Source organism: Prionailurus bengalensis, chromosome A2 (genome assembly GCF_016509475.1).
Source record: "Prionailurus bengalensis isolate Pbe53 chromosome A2, Fcat_Pben_1.1_paternal_pri, whole genome shotgun sequence".
NCBI classification, from domain to species: domain Eukaryota; kingdom Metazoa; phylum Chordata; class Mammalia; order Carnivora; family Felidae; genus Prionailurus; species Prionailurus bengalensis.
Genome location: NC_057348.1, coordinates 86045232 through 86068388, shown reverse-complemented (window position 1 = coordinate 86068388; position 23157 = coordinate 86045232). Strand labels below are relative to the sequence as shown.

Below are 23157 nucleotides of genomic sequence, written 5' to 3'. Positions count from 1 at the left end.
ACCAACATATCACGTAGACAGTAATGGGCATCTAATTCTGCTATTCGTAATCCCCATGCTGCGAAGGAAAACCTTCTGAATCATTAAAAATTGAAACAAAAAATGAAGGAGTTGACTATTTGGTTATCTAAATTTGGAGTGGAAGGCTATCTTCAGTTACCTGAAATATCCTTCCCAAGCTCTAGTTCTCAGTCCCATTACATCCCACTGCATTTCTCATTTGCTGGCTCCTGCTGCCACACTCCATGCTTAGGAAAAAACAAACTAAGTTAAGTCACGGTGGGGTGCCTTTTGTGAGGCCACTCAGAATAGGAAGAAAGAAAGAAAGAGCAAGCTAGAGATGTAGAGAATATAAAGAAAACAAACAAGGCACACACCAAAGGAATAAGAAGAAAACATCACCAGGTCACGAATCATAAAATCACATACATTTAAAAATTTTTGCTACTAAGTATTATTGGTCTTCTCTGGGGAGAAGCCGGAAAATCAATTTCGAATTAATAAATTCTCCTTTCACAAGCTCCTCCTGAAACTCAAAAAAGAGCTAATGAAAAATCTTACAGCCACCCCATAATTACAGCTTTTACGCATATGCAGGATGGTCATACTTTTTGCATCAGAAATGGCATTCTTTTCACTTCCTGCCAAAAGTGCCCCAGTACAGCACGATAGGGAGTTTAAGAATTTAAGATATTCAAGGAAACCTTTCCACCCTTGGCACACCACTTCCTTCCTGAAGGAGGCCTGTGCCCTGGGGAAAGGCCTAATCCCAGACCCTTCTGCTCTTTCTAGAAGGCCTGAGCTGGCCCTGCCAATGCTTCTCCCGGGGGTGGAGGTGAAACGGGTCCGCCATTGCTGCTCCCACCCCCTCCCTTCATTCCCCCTCCGCATTCGAGTCCGTTTCGCAAGTTGCCACCTGTTCCCGCTGTATCCCCGGTTCGTGTTTTCACACTGAGGAAGTGCACTCAGCCTGCAGCATCCCTCCCTGTCAAGGCAAGGCAGCCCAGTGGCTAAAGCAGGGCGTTTTGAACCTTCTGGAGGTGGTGTCACTAGGATGTTACAAAGCCCTTCTCCCCAGCACTGTTCTTCTGGGAAGGAGAATTCGTCCCTTCACCCCTGTGTCCTACTCAACGGCAGGTCTGGAAAGATTTTACAGCTTCAGGTCTTTCTCTGACAGTCCTCAGCCCGGCCCTGAGGCTCCGTCCTCGTCAGGTGAGCCCTACTTGGACAAGGGGGCCGCTGGCACAACTGTCATTTAAGCCACGCCAGAGGCTCTCGCCTCTGGCACTCCAGGGCAAATAAATAGTGCCACCTGGTAGAGTCGAAACTGGTGCTTTAAAACGCAAATACAAACCCCTCCTACATTTGTTGTCACATCACTTCTCCACGATTCCTAGGCAGGCGGTGGATTCTGCGCCCGGGAGAAGGGCTGGGGGGACGCTGCCTGCTGGTGCAAAAATAACCCCCGAAGACGCGAGCCCGGTACTCGGCAGGAGCTCTGCAGCCTGTGGATGCCCGCTGGGCGGCTGGCTGTCCCCCGGGAGCCCCGCGGGGCTGGGTCCGCTCCCCCGCCTCACGCCGGGCGGCGGGAGCAAGCCGACGCCGACTTTGGGAGTTCCTTTCTGCCTTGTATGGAGGGCTGCTCCGGGCCCGTCTCCGCCCGACTGCTCTGACGCCCAGCCCTCCTGCTGCCCACCCCCAGCCACCTCCCTCTGACTTGCCCGGAGAAGCCAGACGGAGCCTCTCGCTGCCACAAGTCTCTCCGCCTGCCATTCCCCCATTCCTGCATCCACCCCCACCCCCTCCCCAGCGCCGTCACCCCTCCTCCGCCCCCGCCTCCGCCTCCGCCTTCTCCCCAGCAATCAGGAGAATAAATCAGGCAGGAAACCGAGAGCGAGAGAGATAGCGAGAGCGCGCGAGCGCCGGCGGACTCGCCCAGGTCTGTTTCCAAAGTCGCCCTTGATGGCGGCGGAGGCGCGGCAGCCGCGGCGCGGAGCAGCAGACGCGCGCTAGTGGGTCCGCCCGCCGCCGCCCCTTCCCCCGCGCGGGGTTCGCCCCTGCCGCCCCCAGCGCCTGTCCGCGCTCCGGCCCCGGGCGCGCCAGCCCTCCGGACGCCCGCGGTCCGGGCGGACTGTGCTCCTGGTCCTCCGCCCGCGGTTTCCAGCACCGCTCCTTCCCCCGGCCGGGGAGGGAGGCGGGATTGATCTTCGATCGCGAAGATGGCTGCTGGCTGCCTGCTGGCCTTGACTCTGACACTTTTCCAATCTTGGCTGATCGGCCCTTCGTCGGAGGAGCCGTTCCCTTCGGCCGTCACGTAAGTCGCCGGGCCGGGAGTGCGGGCCGAGGGGTGCGGCGGGAGCTGGGCGCGGGGACCGTTCCCGACCAGCGGGGCTTTTCAGCCCGTGGGGGTGGGGAGCGAGCCGGGCTCGGATCTGGAGAGGCCGGGGTGGGAGGTGCGCGCGGCTCGCCGCCGGAATGCGCGCCGAACCGGCGTCTCGGGCGCCTCGGTGGGGCCGGGCTGTCCCGGGAACCGTCCGCCGCCGACGACTGGCGGCGCCTCCGCCCAGCTCTGCAAGGATTCCCTACACTGAAAGAGTTTAGCTGTGCTGGGGCGAAAAAAGTTTCCATCCAGATACCCGCTGTCATCAGACTCAGTCCGGTAACAAGTTGCGTTTGGGTGGGTGTTTTACAAATAGGTAATTTCTGTCTTGCTAGGGCAGCGTGGACTCTTCCCTCACTTGGCCCTGGGGGATGCTCTCCCGCTGCTCTGGTACCCAAACTCGTTTAGGTCCCAAATTACTGGGCGCACTTGACAGTCATTCTCCTCCGAAGAGTGCTCACCCAACGCAGCTGAGAGTGCTGTCCACCTGGGGGTCTCGCAGGTCCTGGGACCACACCATCCAGCCTCCTCATCCTGCATTTGAAGCATCTAAGTGCCGGTAGACAAGCTTTTCCTGTTCTTAAAATGAATAGAACCTATTCTTTGAGGGAGGGATGATCGTCTCCAGAGTCTCCTGCAATTTTCTCTTATTTTTAACATTTCTAAAATAACTTAAAAAATTCGCTGCTGCTCTGGAAATAGAGCGCTTAAAGGTAACTGTATAGTCACACGGCAGGAAGGGAATGAAAAATAATTCTCTTCTCTTGGGTTTGAAAAAAGCAAAGTCAGTAGCTCATAAAAATATATACACGTTTTAAAATGCGCTGAATAGCCTATGGGGCAGGTTGGGAAAGCATTTATTTTGGTTCTTAAAGGTACTTTAAAGCTTCTAAGAGTAGGTGATCTTAAATGGATGAGTCACTTTAATGCATTTTACATAACAAAAACAAAGCCCAAGGTAGCCTTCCCGGTATTTATGCTGTTGGGAATTATTTGCTGTCCTTTGTTGGCTGAGTGCTGAATCCCGGAGTTTTTGGTGGATGCTAACAGTGAATCTTTACCAGTCGAAACCCTGCAGCTCTTATTTAAGATGCAGCTTAAAGTATTTATCACATTAGGTGCCGGTGCAAGAATCTGAAGGATGCCCATTCTAACCCGGAGAAGGGGAGTGTCTAATATTTTTCGTCACTGATTTACAGTCATGTCCCTTTTTAGATAATCTTCCATAAAAATGATTGCAGATCCTTTTTGTTATGAAGCGAAAGGGAAAATACCATCTGTAGGTCTTAGTTTAATTGGCAGGAAGTTCCAAGCGGATATTTTGAAATATATAGAGTAAGAATTACTTTAAAGATGCTTCAGAATAATTCACTCTTAGTAGGCAATTACACTTTTAGTGATTTACTTTTTTATTCTTTTTGTAGCTTGGCCTATAAAGCTAGAACTCAAGTGACTCCCTTGCGTTTGTGTCAAATGAAGAAGTGGCTCTTTAAAAAGGAATCAGTGTGTTCAGTTTACATGCTTTTAACATGTTGTGTTTTTAACTGACAATTTATCAATATTTGTTTCATTCGGAGGGAATACACCATCACCCCATTGGGGAAAACGATGGCTTTTTAAAGTGCAACAAAATACAACCTTCTATCCCTGAACATCCCATTGTAAAATATTAATGAACAAATCCTTATTTTTGAGAAGGATATCTACAAAAAATGTTTTCCTAAAATTAAAATAATTCAATGTTTACTGTCAGAAATTCACTGGAGACCAGAAAGAAAATAATTGGTGAAAAAAGGAATTAGGAAACCACAATTTCTTTTCTTTTCTTTGAAAGGATTTGAAGTTTATTTTTTAACAAAGGAAATTGAAGATGTTTTCAAATAGTGAAACGTTAATTATTTCGTGGAATAAGCGCTTAATAAAAGACCTTGTAGAGCTAAGTCAGTCTCCTGTAGGTATAATATTAACACTATTTTTGTAAGGCTTCTGCATCTTCAGTAATTCATTTGAAAAGTTAAAATACCATCTTCTAAGGACAGGAGAAATGATAGTTGACATTTGTCCTTCATGGTAGATTTCTGAACAAACTTCATGAAATTTAAAAAGGTACAGTATTAATTTCACCAAGGTGTGCCATTTGCTTTTCTTGCAAGAAAACAATTCATACGGAGTGTTTACCATGATAAATCTCAAATAGTTGGGAAAAAATTCAAGTTTATAAAAACTCAGTACAAAGATTAGAGTATCACTAAAGGCAAATTGTTACAGTCCTATTTCTAAATTTGTCTAGAAATCATTAATAAATTCTTTTGTTTTTTGACAATTTTACTTTTCCCAGAAAAAGTGGTATAAATAGTTTTTGAGTAGTTTAAGAGGAGAAACATGCCATTGAGACAGTATAAAATTAATTGTGCACTCAGTGGGTAGGACTTGAGTTAGAATTACTAATACAAACTTTTAATTTTTTTAGCTAATGTTTACAATAATATTAAAGGCTTAAGTTTTATTATAATAAAAAAAGAAATAGTGTATCATTCTAAATACCTTCTTTATTTTTTATGCTTTAGCATATATTGTTATGCAGCATATTCTTCTTGATTAAAGTACAGTAAATGTGATTAAAGTTATAGTTCTAACACCTAACCCTGAAATAATGAAGTGTTGTTTTTGTTTTTTTTTTTTTTTAACACTACCAAGAAAGGAATTTTGATGCAATTTTTTTTTTGCTGTTAGGTTTTTCTTCTGGAAATGATTGTCTCAGTAAAGTGGGAATCATAAATATGCCATATGGTAGCAACCATCTAATGTATATTGGTTTATATATAAATGGAAAACACATCATTTTTATGTTACAGTACACACATGTTATATTGGTAGTTTAAGATATAGTTTTCAAAGAGGGAGTTCTTGCTTGTTCTAGAAATAATTTCTTGGCACATAATCGAAAACACTTCTATTTTAAAACTCTGGATAATATGTATTTGGCCAGTATTGTAATGCTAATTTAAATCTGTTGCTCTTTATTTTAGAATCTATTTACAAATCCATATTTAAAGAAAAACACTGTAGTGTAACTACTGTTAATGTTAAACTTTTATCTCAGTCATATCAAAATGCCAATCAGCCAAGAATAATTGGCTGAGAGCCCATTGGTATATGGGGATTTTAATATAAACTAATATAAACTTTTAATATAAACTGTGTAATAGAATAAATATATTAAAATAATACATAATTATATAATATATATAAACTGTAATAAAATAAATATATTAAAAAGAATTATAGCTATCTACAAGAAAAAATATATCTCATGAGAGAATAGTACTTTGGGGTTTAAATACTTGAGATGTAAATATTTTTTCTGTTATTTGACAAATATATATTTAAAGACTATGGAAAATAAATTTTTTATTTGTGTCATAACAGTGGAATGCATATCTTTTTCATGTGTTAGAAGTGACATAATTATTTTCATGTGAGCTTAACAGTTTCTGTTCACGTACTACATGCACAAGGAAATGTGCCCTAAGATGAGATATGAGATAAAATATTAAGTGTAAATTAAAACCTAAAAACATTGAACATTAATAAATCCCTTTCTCAGGTCTTTAATTTGTTCTCATAAGTTTAATTGTAAGATAACATTTATTATTCCACAGGTGTACATTTAAAATATGCAACAATACATATATTTTTCAGGTAAGTAGTAGCATGATGTTAAGTTTCTTAATGTTTATATTTGGGTATATGTGTAGCTATTTGGATTGGCATTTGAATGAGCATTAGGCAGAATGTAATTTATATAGTCTAAAGAATTTTTTTGAAAGGTACATGAATCTAAGGTTATTATGGCTTACAAAAAAGGAGATAAAATGTACCTTTATTATTTTGTATAGCTTTCACTATTTGATTTTAACTTAATAAATGTATATAAAATTAGAATCTATAGCATGTTGTTCATTGTGAAAATAGAAACTTTACCACTCTTTTTCTTCAAAGAAACCTGACTACACAGATACTTTTCTATTTTTTGTCCAACATTGATAAAAAATAACCTAATGGAATACTCTTCATTTTTGGATTTACACCTGGTAAGGTTTTGCAAAAATATAAAAAAGACATGCAAATTGTGTATTCAAATTTACTATTTACTTTTAGAAGTATATATAAGAAATAGCAATGCATTTAGGAACTTTTAAAATAACTTAAAATATTGTACCCATAACAAACTATTATTAAATTGATATGTTTTCTGGAGTACAATTATATAGAACACATACACAGAAATTTCTTTTTCGTATTTGTTAATAGAGATACAGATTTCCAAGAAAGCAATCTGTTCTTCTCAATTCACATCATGTTTTCTAGTGTCTGTCTTCAAAGGATTTATAACCTTAAAATGGAGACTTAAATGGTTAAAATAAAATATCTTAGGGAAATCACCTGATTTGTTTATTTCCTTCATTATCTTGCAGGCATAGACATAATCAGAGTTCTAAGGTAAATCATACTCAGAAGTTTGAAAAAAAATCAGAATTTGTTTCATTATTTCTAAAAAGTAACATCTGGTTGTTACTGATGTGTCAGCCTTCCATCATTTGTAATAAAAGAGCTGTTTGTTGTCGTATTTCAAAAAAGCATTTAAGCTGCTTATGGTGGGGTAGGAACTCTGTTCTGTTACCTCCAGTCCGCATTTGCGGACTTGGCTTGGAGTGTGCATCAGACGCTGTGTCCCACAGTGTCAGCCACTTTGTCTTTTCATGGACTATGTTTAGTACCACAGATGTTCCCAAGCCTTTCATATGGTTGCTTTCCAGTAAACTTGGAACTGTATGGAGATGGTTGACCATGTAGCTTACCCGTGATTTATTTGTGTGTGTGTGTGTGTGGGGGGGGCACAAAATCATGAAACTGGTTGTGTCATATTTACAGATTTGAAAAAAAAAGGCAATTGACTTTAATGTCAACTGAACTAAAAATGGTGTAGTACTTTGTGAAAACTACGATTTTTACCTTTCCCGTGAGGGTTCAAAATATCAACATAGCATAATCAAGATAATTTGTCTACTTTATATTATAGCATTTTGTTTATTAGGGAATATTTCTGTGTGTGTGCACATATTACATACATACAAATGTGTGTGCACACACGTATGTATTTTTTTAACCTTCGTCAAGTGGTTTGCTGGGGTAGAAAAGCCTCACTAGGGCAATTTTATTAACAAATTTCTGCCAACCCACAACTGTTTTTAGGGACTGAATCTCTTTCAGAATATTTTTATAACACTAGCATTTCAAAATAATTTGTCAAGAATCAAATGAGATATTGTATACAAAAACCAGGTTGTAATGCTCAGTTCCTGTAGAGACAAGTTATTAACATAATTGATGACTAACAAATGAAGTATGAGTCTCAAGAAGCTGTTGTCGCCTTTTTAACAAAATAACTGTGGGAAAGAAGGTATTGCACTTGAAATGTTGGGCACCTATTAAAAGGCCGTTGCATACTGAGCCATTTTTATTTTTGCCATTTAGATGTGGGATACTTAGAAATGTGTACGAATTAAACCTTTGGTGTGACATGCTTTAGGAACAAAGGATAAGTGTGAACAGTTTTAAAAATGTTATTTGCAAAATATAAACTTTTAGATTTGTGTAATTTGTAGTCATTCAATATTATTGCTCCCTTAAAATTGCCATTTATACAGATTTTAAAGAGATAATAAACAAGGAAGAGGTTGACCCTGTGGCCTTAACAAACTGGCACACTTTTACAGTTAATTTCAATAATGCAGAATCAGGTTCTTACATATGAAGCAATATTTAAAGTTCTCTTTGAATATGAATGCGGTATATTTCTGGCTAAATGTTATTTTAACATTTGCTTCTGCTGATTTTTTTTAACCATATGCTTCTGCTGGATTAAAAAAAATAGAATACATTTTAAATTCTATATCATAAATGGAAGAACAACTTAAACTAGAAATGATGGCCATGGATAATAATGGTGTTGTCCATTTAAATGCTTCTGATTTGGGGATAATCTTACTGTCAATTTGAAATTCTTTTTTCCTGGGTAATTAAAAATTTATTATAGTTGTCTCCTGGCAAACTGAAAAAAAAGAAAAAAAAAAACTCCTGTATTCTTTTATTCAGATAATTAATTGCTGCTTCTCTGTCTCTCTTTCTTACACCTACACATTTACTGTTAATCATAATTTATTATTATTCGCATATAACACCAGATCAAATGGAGAGTTTTTGGTTTGTTCTCTCCCAAGTTACCCGTGATTAGACCTCAGGGCCTACTTCTGTGAATCTTCTTTGACTATTTCCGAGGACTTTCTCTTACTCTCAAATATTTCTCTCTATTGGAAAATTGTTGAGGGATTCTGATGCGCTCATAAATCTGTTATACATGATCAACACTTGTCAAACAGTCTAGACAATTGTTTCCTCTGACATTTGCCCACATACTGTGGGGGATAATTAGGGGAGAGAGGAGAAAGAGCTAATAAAATTGTTCTAAGGTGCCTACTGTCAGGCTATATAAAGGGATGGTTAGGCATTAATGATGTCTTATTTTGAGGGTTAAGGGAAGAATGGCTCAGTAAAATAAATGGGCTTAGGCACACTTAGAAAATCTGTCTTAGAAAAGCCATCAAAAGGTGTTGTGGTGAAAATGCCATGAGAAATGACGCATGTGTCTGTGAGGCAGACAAAGGAGCTTTCTGATTTACATGGTGCAAATTTACATTAAGGATGCTAAAGGGGGCGATTGGTTATTTTTTAATTTTCATTTTTTTGCCCATTTCCCAAGTGAGTGTGGTTATCCTAGAAATTATGTTGACCACATGTAATATTCATTTATAGAGGCCTAAATATTTATACTATGGACACGCACCTTAGATACAAAAGACAATGTAATTGTCTAGATCTCAAAAGATAGAAGCAATTAAACATTATCTTTTTAGGAAACCCATGGGAAAATGGTTAATTGGATAAGAAACATTAAAGTATAACACTTTAGTAAAAGCTTACTGATCATCGAAAAAAAAAAAGAAATTCTAGGAGTCAATTTCTTCAATTCGATTATAAGAAGTGAAATAACTTTGCAGGTAGGTAGGCTTCTAGTTAGTATGTTGAAGACCTCTGACCTCTAAGTACATAGTACATGTTATATTTTAAAAATATTTCTAAGTTACTCTCTTTCTTAAACATCTCTTTCTTCAGATATTAACATCAAATGTAATTTAATGGTTAATGTGTTATTAAGTGCCAATTATGTAGTGCACTGAACTATATACTGAGTATCCAAACTGAGGAAGGGAGTCCCCATTGAAGGCATTTACATTTCAATGCCCACTGTAAAGCTGTGGGATCTGTCAGAGCATGAGCAAGGAGAAGCACCTAGCATGTTGAAGAAAGTCTGCTTTGTATTAGGCATAGGGCTTCTGGGTGGGAAGATATGTTTTTGGGATGGGGCCATTGGTTTGAGTCCAGGTTATATGATGTTTGCATCAGGGCTCTATTTCTACCTCACCCGAGGTAGGGGATGGGCAGCGTTCACAACAACGTGTAAGTTTATGGGATCCCAGCGCTACATTCACAAACAATGTTGGTCTTCCTGCTGAGATTTGTTCGCATTACAAATAAAAGTAATATGTCTTGAATCACAGTTTGTAGGGCCATCTGGGTGGCTCGATAGGTTGGGCATCCGACTTCGGCTCAGGTCATGATCTCACCGCTTGTGAGTTCAAGCCCCGTGTTGGGCTCTGTGCTGACAGCTTGGAGCCTGGAGCTTGCTTTGTATTCTGTGCCTCCCTCTCTCTGTGTCCCTCCCCGGCTTGCACTCTGTCTCCCTCTCTCTCTTTCAAAAATAAATAAAGATTAAAAGAAAAAAATTGAATCCCAGTTTGTAGATGACTATTTCAAGAGGGCCGATAGCTAAAGCAGAGATGTCGAGAGCCCTTAGTAAACCATTGCATTCCCAGAGTGAGAGATGCCCAGGGTCCACAAAAGATTAGTGGCAAGGGGACAGCAGAGCAGACATGAAACCTGATCGAGAAGTAAAATTTCAGGTGCTGTGGGATTTGGGGAATCAGGAAGAGCTAAGTCAGAGATCATTCTAAGATCTCTATCGGGTAGATCATGCTACAGTGAACTTTGTAGACTAGAGAACACGGGACGAATGATGGGGGTGAATGAAGGTAATTGTTTCACTGTTGGACATCCGTGTCTCTGTAGACTATTAAGTGATTAGAAATACGTATCTATAGGGGCTTTGGATAAAATAAGAACAGTTCCAGTAGATACTGCAGACAGAAGCATGGTTTCAGTGCCTTGAGGAGTTGGTAGCAGGTGAGAATATAACAGCAAGTGCAGATTATTCTTTCAAGGAATGGCAATGTGACAAAAGAGAGATATAGGCAGTTTAGAAAAGAAAGTTTAAGGGAGTTGGCATTCTTTTCTTTACAGTATTAGGAGTTTTATTAGGTCATTTGGGACTGTACATAGCAGAAACCCATAGGACTATGTTAGATCAAAAGAGGAAATGTTTTTCAATGGTAGTGGCTGGATGATTAGTCATGGGAGTTAAGGTCAAGGATGTACCAACAACTGCCAAAAGGGGTGGGGCTGCCGTCAGGATCACCTCTCATTCCAGTCTCTGGTTTTCTTTAAGTCGTCATTGACAGAAAAGAGACAGTTTTTAGAAAAAGGCTCTTGGAGGGTGGGGAAGGTTGTAGACACAACCAAATAAGTGTTACCAGACAGGAGGGTTGGGTTTATCAGAGGGAGAAGGCCAAATGGCTCAGATGAGAGATGAGAGAGGCCATGATTGATGCGTGAGTGTTCTGACAGAGGCAGGTGAGGAAGGGATCAAGAGGAAAAACAATGTCTTACAAAGTAACTTCTGAAATATGAAACAGCCTTGAGAATTAGAGCAGATGGTTGGAATATTGGATAGACACACTTTTAATTTGCTGGAGATGTTTTTAGAGAACTGTTCCAAATTATAGATTCCATTCTCAAGAAGGATGACATGATTCAGAAATGTAATACATACACATCAGTAATGTCCAAATTTTGAGATGCACCAACTAGTGTTTTTCTTTATTTGATAGTGACAAAACTCCAGTTCCCCACTAGAGTCCCTTGGGACACAGCAACTTTTGGCTCCCTTTTGTCTTTTTCTTCTACCTTGTTTTGGAGAGATTATGTTGAAGGTCTATGCGGTTTTGCGGTTTTAATATGTGCATTTGTTTACGGTAGAAAGATGACAGATATCAGTGAAAAGGGAAAAAAAGCAAATAGTTCTTTTGCCAATTTAGCATTATATACTTGTTACTTGGCATATTGGGTGCGTTTACTGTCAGTGTCTAGTCTTAAGCATGGGGCAGAAATTTAATTGCGGCAGATCGTTTTCGAGAAAACAGAATCATGAATGTGATAGGATAACAAAGCACTGACAGGATATTCCTGCAAAGCCTGTCCCTGGTCACCCCTTACAGAGGCATGTCATGTCTCCTGAAGGTCTGGAAATCACTGGGGCAGCTGCCATCACAGTGGTTCCCTGAGTTTCCAATATGACTGAATGAATGGAGAGGATCGCAGGTGTCACTGGATCGAAGAATCGGTCTTGATCTCATTGGTCCCAGCTCGGTGTGGAAAAACCACTCTTGTGGTTTGTAACAAGAGATGAGAAGAATCAGATGAGAAGAATGGGCTATTTATTTTCCTTTTGTGACTTTGCCCTTTTTTCTCTCCCATAGGTATTCACACTGTATTTAAGCTAATTTTGATGTCTCTTCCTGCAGAATGTCTGGACACTAATTACTGACAACCATCTTCCTGTCATTGTAATATTGCTTCCTGATCATTGTGAGCTTCTTCCATATGCCAAACACTGTAAAGTAACACTGCATGTTTTTTAAGCGATCCACCTTTCAAGCCAGTCCCTTAAGATAAGTATTAGTATCTTCCCTGTTTTGCAGATGAGGAAAGTGAAACTTAGAGTATGAAGAATGTTTCTGAATTTTCTTAGGAGCTAAAATTAGATCCCACCTGGGTTGATACAGCGTCTTACACTTACCTGCTGTAGTTTGCTGCCATTTTACGGCAGGAGCTTTGGTATGTTAGCATCCGCCCTGGTCCACTTGTGGATGGCTGCACATTCCAGCAGTGAGGTCCAGTGGAAAGAGGAGCCATTGTAAAGCAGAGTAAAACCAACTCTCAGTTTCAGTTTCTCCATCTGCAGAACAAGGATAATATTAACTTAATCCTGAATCACAGTGTTATATTATGAGGATCAAAGGAGAGGATGCTTGGGGATCTCTGAAGGACTGTTTAATGGGCAGGCTTTATTATTTGTACCACATGTGATTTTTCTGCCTTCAAGAGATCATGAATTGATGACTGAGGTTTAGCGAGCTAGATTATTGTGCTAATATATCACTCGGGCCATTAGAAAAGCCTGAAATGAATGGGAAGAGGAATTGCTTAGCAGGCCTTAGAAATGTCTCTTCTTAAAACTTGTGTAGCCTTTAATCATAAACAGGAGATGAAAGGAGTAGAGGGAATGAAGTGTTCTGTCTCTGGGTCAAGGACACAACCTGTGTCCTAAAAGGGACCGTGAAGACAGCAGAACCATAGAGGATTTGATGTGTTTTATCTTGACATTTCGGCCAGCACCTGTTGTATGAGAAGCGTGCCACAGGAGGTTGAATCTATTTTTAAAAGTCATCCCTTTGCTGATAACCTCTCATTTTCAAACAAAGATGTGAGTTTTCAGCTTCAAGACAGAATATTGGAAAGTTAATAAAGCCGTGTGTCCTTAATGTTTATAGAAATGATTCCAGACATCCCTACAAGTTGGGTGAGCACAGAATAGTAAAATCGAGACCAGTTGCATTTTTAGCAACCAACACAGAAGTCAGTCCAAATCTGCCAAGAGCATCCTGGAAAAGGCCAATTTTCATTTGACTCATCCAACTGATGATTAGTTGAACTCATTTAACGCCACCCCTTCCCTTTGCAGTATAAAGGGAGGTCAGCGTATCACAAACTCTTATCTTGTGTGGTGAGATATTGAACACCTAAATAAAATTACTCCTGCCCATGTTTAATCGATTCCTGGAGGAAAGGGATGTTTTAGATGAAGCTAGGCGTTAATAACATGACTCATGAGTACAACTTGGTGATACCATTGAAGCAGCGTGCTTTCAAGCACCAGGAACCTGCCTCGTCATGGCAGTCATCTTGACATTTGCCACAGAAAGGAATGTGTAAAATTCTTATGATGTTTGTCACTTTAAAAATACCAAACCCTTCATTGCCTTGACATTATATTAGAATTGACTAAATATGCATCTGCGAAAATGTTAGGGGACAGACAAATGGGCCATGGAAGCCTCAGGAGGATGGGCACAATGGAGGGTGTGCAGATTGCTCTAAATTAAACATGTAGAAGGCTTGGTTGTCTCTCAAAACACCTGATTGTCCTGTTGATATAAATGTAGAAATCAGAATTAATTTTCATGAGGTAAAACTGTATTGTGCATGTGTAGCTCGGGGCCCAGGGGATTGATACATGGTGTTAGGTCTGCTGGTGAATAATTGTTTAAAATTTATATTAATACTCTATGGTAATAAATAAGCTTAGGGGAATGGTAACTCATCACAGAGCAAACCATGTATGGTAATTAGATGAGGTCATTCATCTCCTTAAATGATCGGATGTGACACAATCTGTCTGTGTGGTGTCTAAAAGCCAGCTGAGTCCCTGGGTGTAAATGACCATGACAGAGGGGTGCTTTGAGGGTTGCAAGCCTTGGATTTGGTCCTACCCCTTCTGGGTTTTTCTATAAGTGAAGCAGAGTAGCCCCTGGGATTCCATTTTTATAATATGCAGAGGGATCTAAAACCTGAGACCAACATGCCACTCAAAATCTGTTTTTTTTTTCTTTTTTCTTTTTTCCCTGTTTTCTTCTGCATCCCCACCCTAATTGCAGGGAATCATATTTATATGGCATATATAAATATGATGCATATAACATTATATATGATGTTTATATTTATTATGTATGTAACAGTGTAAACATAAGATAATATGTAATATTACATATTTTATGCATTCTCTGTAAACATAAACATAAGTATGTAACATTAGTATATGTGAACATTGTATATAATAGAAACATATAATGACATATGAAGTGGAAATAATAAAACAGTAGAATACACATAGGGATTCAGATGTGTTACATGCATGTAGAATATATATTTAGAAGACATTATAAAACCTGAAAATGCTTTGTAGTGTCCAGCAGTGCTATCATACATATGAAGGATTGCAAATTTCATTAGGAATAATTGGAACATCAAAATGGATGGGATGGGATGTATACTCGCTGACTATAATTTTAATTTTTTGTTGGCTTTGAGTCCTGTGATCACACTTTTTTTCATCTTCCAACTCTCCCATCAAATCACCCCCAATGATTCCATATTGCAGGACTGGCCTCCAAAAGTTGCTAGGAAGCATTTGGTAGCCATTCAAGAAAAGCCAGAACCAGACTAGTGTCTTCTGGAAGTTTCTAGAACTCAAGGTAGGCCTTTGGGTATGGTTGAAAGAATCAGCGTTTTGAGTCAGGTAATGTGAAGGTTAAACCCTGCCTCTGATAGAGCCCATGTAACCGTGGGAAGTTAATCTCCCTGAGTTGTAGTTTTGCCCTCTATAGAAGAGCAGTCACATTCCATACCTTGTAGGGGAGATTATGAGGCTTAAATGAGAGGCCATCAAGTCCTGGTATGTGTATGTCCCACTGAATTTGTTGAACAAAGGGTGGAGACTATTAGCTTCTCTCATTCTATTTACCATGAAACCAGTAGAAGCTGAGGTCTCTCTCCAGTTTTAATCCACTCCTGGGGCTGTCTTTGGACTGTATTAGGAATTACTTAATTTTTCTAAATAGTCTCTTACTGTGCACATGTTAAACAGATTAGAACATTGAGAGAAAGTCTTCTCTGGAACAGGCAATCAAAGGAGAGGACTAAGTAAAAAATGTAACACACCAGATCTTGTTCAGTGTTCTGAGCTTGGGTTTAAGGTTTTTTTTTTATGCTGTACGTCATGGTTATTGTCTGAAGTTGGGTTTACATCACTGGAAGAGATGCTCAGCTACATCAGCTGCCACTTGGGACCATACCCTCTCGACCAAATTAGAACAGATTCCTACTAAGATACTCAGGTCTCCTGTCTTTTAAATGGATTTGGGTGTTGGATTCATGCTAAGTATCATCAAGTACACATTCTTGTATGCCACTACCAAGTACTCAAAGCTGTAAAAAGTGCTCGTCTGGGGTGTGGTTGCAGCCTTTCTAACCAGTCTTCTTCATCTGAACCACAGAACACAGATAACGATCTGGGAGACTATTTTTCAGTTCTCTCAAAAGTGGTCTGTAACTAGTACCATTCTAGAAGCATAGAGAAGTTACTTTTTTTTTTTTTTTTAATGTTTTTATTTTTGAGACAGAGAGAGACAGAGCATGAGCAGGGGAGGGGCAGAGAGAGAGGGAGACACAGAATCTGAAACGGGCTCCAGGCTCTGAGCTGTCAGCACAGAGCCTGACGCAGGGCTCGAACTCACAGACCGTGAGATCGTGACCTGAGCTGAAGTCGGACGCTTAACCAACTGAGCCACCCAGGCGCCCCTAGAGAAGTTACTTTTTAAAGAATGGATGCTTTTGAACATTAGGCTTAATTCTCTCATGGAACTTGCCTGGTTGGTTAAAATTGTGGGCTCTAAGCTCAGCTCTCCAGTTATTGCTGGGGTAACTTGAATGGTTGGTAAAACCTCATAAGGTTGTGAGAGTTAAGAATGTTAATTCAGGGTGCTTGGGTGGCTCAGTTGGTTAAGCATCCAACTCTTGGTTTCAGCTCAGGTCATGATCTCACGGTTTTATGAGTTCAAGCCCTGCATCAGGCTCCCCACGCTGACAGTCTCCCTCTCTCTCTGCCCCTCCCCCACTCACGCTGTCTTTCTCAAAATAAATAAACTTAAAAGAATGTTAATTCATGTAAAGCAGTGGCACATAGAAAGTACCAAATAAATACATGATTAGAAGCAGGAGAATTTTGTGGATCAGGTGACTTGGGTTCCTGTTTGTTTCCATCACAAACGATATGGGACCTGAAGAATATGTGGCTTTCGCACCTTCTAACATCTAGTTGCTCAGAACCCAACTGTTACCTAACGACGTGGTATTAGTGTGTCTGTTGAACATAAACTAGATCTTTCCTGGGACTTGAGTACTCCAGTGCCTGTGGGTATGCTTTGGAAAAAGTCCCACCTCCTACCCCTTCTATTTCAGTTTCATTTCTGTTAATCTTTCTGAAATCAAAAATGGTCAAGTTTGATGTTTTCTGCCCTTTTTAGTACTCTGTGCTACCCTTGAATTGCACTTAAGAAATGTATAAAGAAGTCAGGGATGTAGCATTCTTATGTACAGAAGAATAATGTCCCATTGTCACTTCATGCTTTTGCTTTGTGGAATAAATACTAGATGTTCTCTGTGGATAATATGTTTCTTGTAATTGTTGAAAGTTACCTGAAGCTGGCAACTCTAAAACTGTATCCACAATAATTGTGATACTATGTATAGCATAGAATGGTGCCCCACCTTTTTAAAAAAAATGTTTATTTGTTTTGAGAGAGTGAGAGAGAGAATGAGTATGATCAGGGGAGGGGCAGAGAGAGAGAGAGAGAGAGAGAGAGAGAGAGAGAGAGAGAGAATGAATATCCCATGCAAGTTCTGTGCTGTCAGTGCAGAGCCCTACATGTGGCTGGAGCTCATGAACCGTGAGATCTTGACCTGAGCCGAAATGAGTCTGACACTTAACGAAATGAGCCATTCAGGCACCCGTGTCCCCTCCACCCCCTTTTTTAAGACTAGCAATAAATACATCATATCTTACCGTGAGGGATAAATTAATACTATCCAGTGTTTTTAAAAAACAGTGTAAATTGATTATACTGCTTAAAATATCAATTCTAATTTTGCTTCTTTTTAAAAGTTTATTCATTTTGAGAGAGACAGAGAGAGTGGGGGAGGGGCAGAGAGAGAGGGAGGGAGACAGAGAATCCCAAGCAAGCCCTGTGCTGTTAGCACAGAGCCCTCCGTGGGGCTCGAACTCATGAACTGAGAGATCATGACCTGAGCTGAAACCAAAAGTCAGACGCTTAACCAACTGAGCCATCCAGGCTCCCCTCCATTCTAATTTTTCGAGAAGAATTTTATTAGAGCTTATCACACATCTTAAAGTTTAGAGATGCATGTGCAGAATCACATACGGTGTGGCTTTCCCTTGTGTCCAGTTGGCTTGCTTTCCTCCTAATGTAATTGTGTGATTAAATGGGAGAAATCAGGATATTCTTAAATTCTCGGCATTTATGCAAAGAAGATTTGAATCACATGATATAAAAAAGATTGAGTACTGTCTACCGATTTAAAGTACAGTGAATGAAAGCAATCTTCACAAAGGCATTTTGTATGAAGATGGTAGATAACATGAACCTCTTGTTTAGAATTTACTAGTCTAGATTCATTTATTGACTTTAGTTTGGTATTTCTTTTTAAAAAAAATTTTTTTTTTTAACATTTATTTATTTTTGAGAAAGAGAGAGACAGAGCATGAATGGGGGAGGGGCAGAGAGGGAGGCACAGAATCGGAAGCAGGCTCCAGGCTCTGAGCCATCAGCCCAGAGCCCGACGCGGGGCTCGAACTCACGGACCGCGAGATCGTGACCTGAGCCGAAGTCGGACGCTCAACTGACTGAGCCACCCAGGCGCCCCTAGTTTGGTATTTCTAATACTGCATAATATATTACCACAAACCCAGTGGTTTAAAACAGTGTATTTTTTCTCATAGTTTCCATGGTGAGGAGTCTAGCTGTGGCTCGGGGCACCACAAGGCTGCAGTAGGTGTTGACTGGTCTGCTTTCCCTTCTTGGGCTACTTTCTCTTACTCTTTTAAACTTATGTAGTTGTCCACACTTCTTTGTGGTTCTAGGAATACCTCCTCCCTCCTTCCATTTGTTCTCAGCTCCCAGAGGCCACGCGCACATCACTTCCATGAGGACCCCGCAGGTCCTGAATAGGGTGGTTTACTTTTTCAAGGCCAGCGGGAAAATCTATTCAGAAAGGAGCCCAGTCTCTCTGAAGGACTTTTCACCTGATTGAATACAACACCCATGCTCATCGCTCTTTTGATTAACTCAGAATCAAGTGGTTTGGGAGCTTACCTGCATCTACAGAACCCCTTTGCCTTTGCCATGGGACAACCTAGTAGTCATGGGAGTGACATCCCTTCTTGATCGCATGCCCAACCCCCACTGCAGGAGCGCAGATGATCTGTGGGAGCCGACAGAGAATCCTTTCTTCCACAAGGTCTACTATCACACCAACAACCAGAAAATAGGATACTCGTTCTTCTCCAGCTGTAGATGTTCACCAACAGTGGAAATGCTGAGTCAGATGACCTATCGTCCTTTTGCTGCCAGGCACCCTGTACTTTGCCACCTCGGTTCTGATCCATCCTGTAAGGAGACTGAATTCCAATAGCTCACTAACAACTCATTACTGGTGTTAGCTGACCTTTTCACCCTCTACAAAGAAAAGATTTCTCTCTGCTATGGTTTAAGCCGATTGACACAAAATCGTCAACAAATGGGTGGAAAAATTATAAGACAATTCTTTTGAAATATAAAGGCTTAAGTTATTTCCAAGTTAAGGTTTCTACTTCATGATATCTGAAATCTCCTAAAATTACTTGCATTTCCTGGGCTGTATAAACTAGGTGATTTTCTAAAATCCTAATGAGCGTTTTTTTTTTTTAGGTTTTTATTTTTGTTTATTTTGAGAGAGAGATAGAAAGCAAGCAGGGGAGGGACAGAGAGAGAGCGAGACAGAATCCCAATCGAGATGTGGGGTTCGAACTCACAAACCGTGAGGTCATGACCTGAACTGAAATCAAGGGTTGGACACTTAACTGACTTAGGAACCCAGGCGCCCCAGCATTTCTTTTTTAAATACATCTTGATGTGGAAGAGTAGCATTTCTAACTAATGCCCCAGTTATCAAGTATTAATGCAGAAGTGTACATTTGTGACGGAAAGCATCCATATAAAATTTCTCCTCTTCCGTGAACTGATTTAGGTGAATAGCTATGTCTTCTCTTTTTAAACAGAAGATGATCTTAAGATGCTTCTTCACAATAACTAACTACTGGGTACCTGGTAAATTTAACTTTAAAAAGGGGCCCCTCTATTCTGCAAACAGGTGCTCTCTTGCTCTGCCCTCCCTATACCTGGTCATTTCAGTTTGGCAGTGCTGCTGATTGCCTGATTGGTTCAGGACTTCCCTCGTTATACCTTTAGCACTAATTAATTTGCTGACACCAGGGCATTCTGGCCAGAGTAATTGTCTAATGCGGTGTTTTTTGCACTACCTATGCAAAAGGAATAGAGGTTTTGTTTTTTTTTTCCCTAAATTTCGTGTCCATTGAAAATATGTATTTTGTAGAACACAATAAAAATCAGTGAATGGAAAAATGGAATTTAAAAAGATACGACTTTTGTTTTTAAATCATTAGGTTCAATAGTCATAACATTACTTTTTTAAACTGTTGCAAAAGTGTCTAAACACTCTTTCTATACTTTTCCTTGAGCTGATCTGCAGAGCACACTCTGAGGAACACTGGTTTAATTCGTTTAGCTATTTAAGGTAACTAAATTGCTGTTTTCAGTTTAAAAATGGCATTAAAATATAGATTTTCACATTAAATTATTAAAAACAATTTTTTAAATGTTATTTATTTTGAGAGAGAGATAGAGTGTGAGCAGGAGAGGAGACGAGAGAAAGGATGGCCCAGAATCTGAAGCAGGCTCCAGGCTCTGAGCTGTCAGCACAGAGCCTGACGTGGGGCTCAAACCACGAACCCATGACCTGAGCTGAAGTTGGTCACTTAACCGACTGAGCCACCAGGCTCCCCTCTATGCAATCTCTTCTGAGTAAAATCTAGCACTATGCACTTAATTCTCAACCGTTGTCTCAAGCACTTTTATAGTTTTCCCGACCATTGAGATAAAGTTGTTTCCTAAAAAACAGAATTATATATTTTAAGAATCTCTCGAGGGGTCCTCATTCAATCCTTTTGTGGGTCACTTAAAACTAACTGAATTCAACAGCTCTTTTTATAAAGATGCTGCATCTCCCAACTAATAGGTAGGATAGCAAGCCCATAACAGTGCCAATATTGACAGTGCTAGACAAACTCTTGCTGTAACTCCCAGAGTAGCTATCCCTTCTAAGTGATTTTCAGGATAAGCGCCTTCTCTCTCTCTCTCTCTCTCTCTCTCTCTCTCTCTCTCTCTCTCACACACACACACACACACACACACACAAATACCTTATTGGTAAATTCCCTTATAACTTCATGGATCTTACACTAAAATTTGTGGCTGTTTCTATGTAGTGTGAAAATAACCTTCAAGAAAGAGAATGGGTAATTTAGCATTACAAAGACCATGATTGTAAGAAACATGCAGAACTCTTACCAATGGAAATTGTCCAACACTTGGTCACCATTACATTTAATTATTACAGAAATATTAACTATTATTATGTCTTATGTGTACATCATTTAAAACATCTGGACAAGATGACCCTCATACATGAATGTTTTCATTTAATGCATTTGTAATTTGGCTGAAAATGTGGGTGAGAATTTAGAACCATATGTCTCATAAGTGTCACATCTAAAAGTATTATTTTCTTTGTGAGCATCTTTGGTTAGGGATTGGTGAGGCCTTTTTCTTAGAACTACATGAAACAGTAGGAAGGGAAAATACGCTTAAAGCTTATGTATGGATAAGGCACCAAAAACCTTTGCTGCATCATGTAATTTTTATGAAGCCAATGTATTATTTCAAAATTATGAGATTATTCCATTAATCTTAGATGGTTCTGAAATGAAAGTCTTTGGGTTATTCTTTCTCTTTCTTGACCATCTTCATTTTAAATTAGATTGTGAATTAAGGCACATTTATACTTACCTGATCTGATTAATTCTGAACAGTCCTACTTGCCTGTGAGCACTATAGAAGTGAGGGCATTATATTTAGTAGTGTAGGAGGCAGTCACTAACTGTTAAATGTGGTTTTAGGTCTACCTGCCTTACTTTCTCTATACTTGTGTCACAATATTTATTCTTTTCTTGATGGATCAAGTGTCCATAAGCTTTTCCTTGGTTGATCAAATTCTTGCTTTTATGTTCCATCCATGATTTGAAACCTCCCACTCTCTTAAAAACAAAACAAAACCTCGAAGGAACTTTTCTTTCCCAAACCATTGAATAAACAGAGTCTTTCTGGAGATATCACTTGAAAAGAGTTCATTAACACAGATAAATCTCTAATGTGTCAGCCATATAAATCCAGACTATATATATGTGTGTGTGTGTGTGTGTGTGTGTGTATGTATGTATGTATACTTGGACAAATGTATATATGTGTGTGTGTGTGTGTGTATGTATACTTGGACAAATATATATGTGTGTGTGTGTGTGTGTATACATATATATATATATGGAAAACATATATATATATACGTATACATATATATAGAAAACGTGTGTGTGTGTGTGTGTGTGTGTGTGTGTATATATTTGGACAGAGAGAGAGCATTCAGGAGCTGGGGAGAGGGATAGAGAGAGAGAGAGCGAGAGAGAGAATCTTAATCTTAAGCAGGCTCCTTGCTCAGCATGGAGCCCAACTTGGGGCTCTATTCCACGCCCCTGGGATCATGACATGAGTCAAAATCAAGAGTTAGACTCTCAACCAACTGAGGTCCCCAGGCACCCCAGTGCAGACCATATGTTTAAAGAGAGGATTTTCCTGTAGTTCTCTTCCACCTTGTAATGAAACTGCCAAACATTATGTCAGAAGAGGAATGTCTAGACTATCTGCTTCTGAAGTGTGCTTACCAATGTCCTGGCATAGAGTCAAGGAACAAGTTTTGAAAGAATGGGTTTTTAGGGTTTTCTGCCTCACTTCACATTTCTTCTCTTAAATATCAGATATTACTATAAAAAATCATCACTTTTGATAGCTATTAGTGGCATATGTGCAGTGGAAATAAACTGAGCATGACCAGTAAAGAACTGTGGATATATGTGATATTTTATAATAATTAAGAGTGCAATTTTATCAAATTACAGGTAGTAGAATACCAGTGTAGTAGGTTAAGAAGGGCAGACCATTAGTATGAGAAGGACAAAGATGTTTTCAAGGACATGCACTTAAAGAATTGTAAAAAATAGTTGAGTTATAAACTTAAACAACTAAGTGATACAACTAACATTAGAGGAAAGTTTGGTTTGATTTCTTTTTTGCTCTGATATTTCTATTTTTTGTCATTCTGAATTGAAGGTTGAAAAGTGGCTCCACATAAAACATAATACAAACTTATCAAAGGCAAATACTCTGCAAAATTGTTGTTGTTTAAAATAAGGAAACAAGGACCTCAAAACACTTAAAGCAGGGTATTCTTTGTAATGTTTTACAAAGAAGATAGTCCAGCATTTTTTAAGAGACAGAACTGGAGTTTCTCTTTATATCCACTTAGGTACATTTCTGAATACTTTTCTCATGCTTTTATCTGACAGTGAGAGCGATTCTGTTTCTGGCCTCCAAGATGTGGTAGGTTAAAAGCAA

General features: G+C 39.7%; 1 protein-coding gene across 10 annotated transcripts in view; it reads left to right on the top strand.

Annotated features, from left to right (window-relative positions):
- Positions 1-2056: 2056 nt before the first annotated feature.
- The window catches only part of CACNA2D1 (calcium voltage-gated channel auxiliary subunit alpha2delta 1), a 496257-nt gene continuing 475156 nt past the window's right edge, over positions 2057-23157 (top strand). For all 10 annotated transcript variants that reach the window (XR_006298483.1, XM_043588719.1, XM_043588713.1 and 7 more), the window contains exon 1: positions 2057-2314. Coding sequence is in view for 9 of the 10 variants with exons in the window: in XM_043588719.1 (XP_043444654.1) it covers positions 2220-2314 (95 nt within the window). In the remaining variant the exon portion in view is untranslated. The remainder of the gene's footprint in view (positions 2315-23157) is intronic.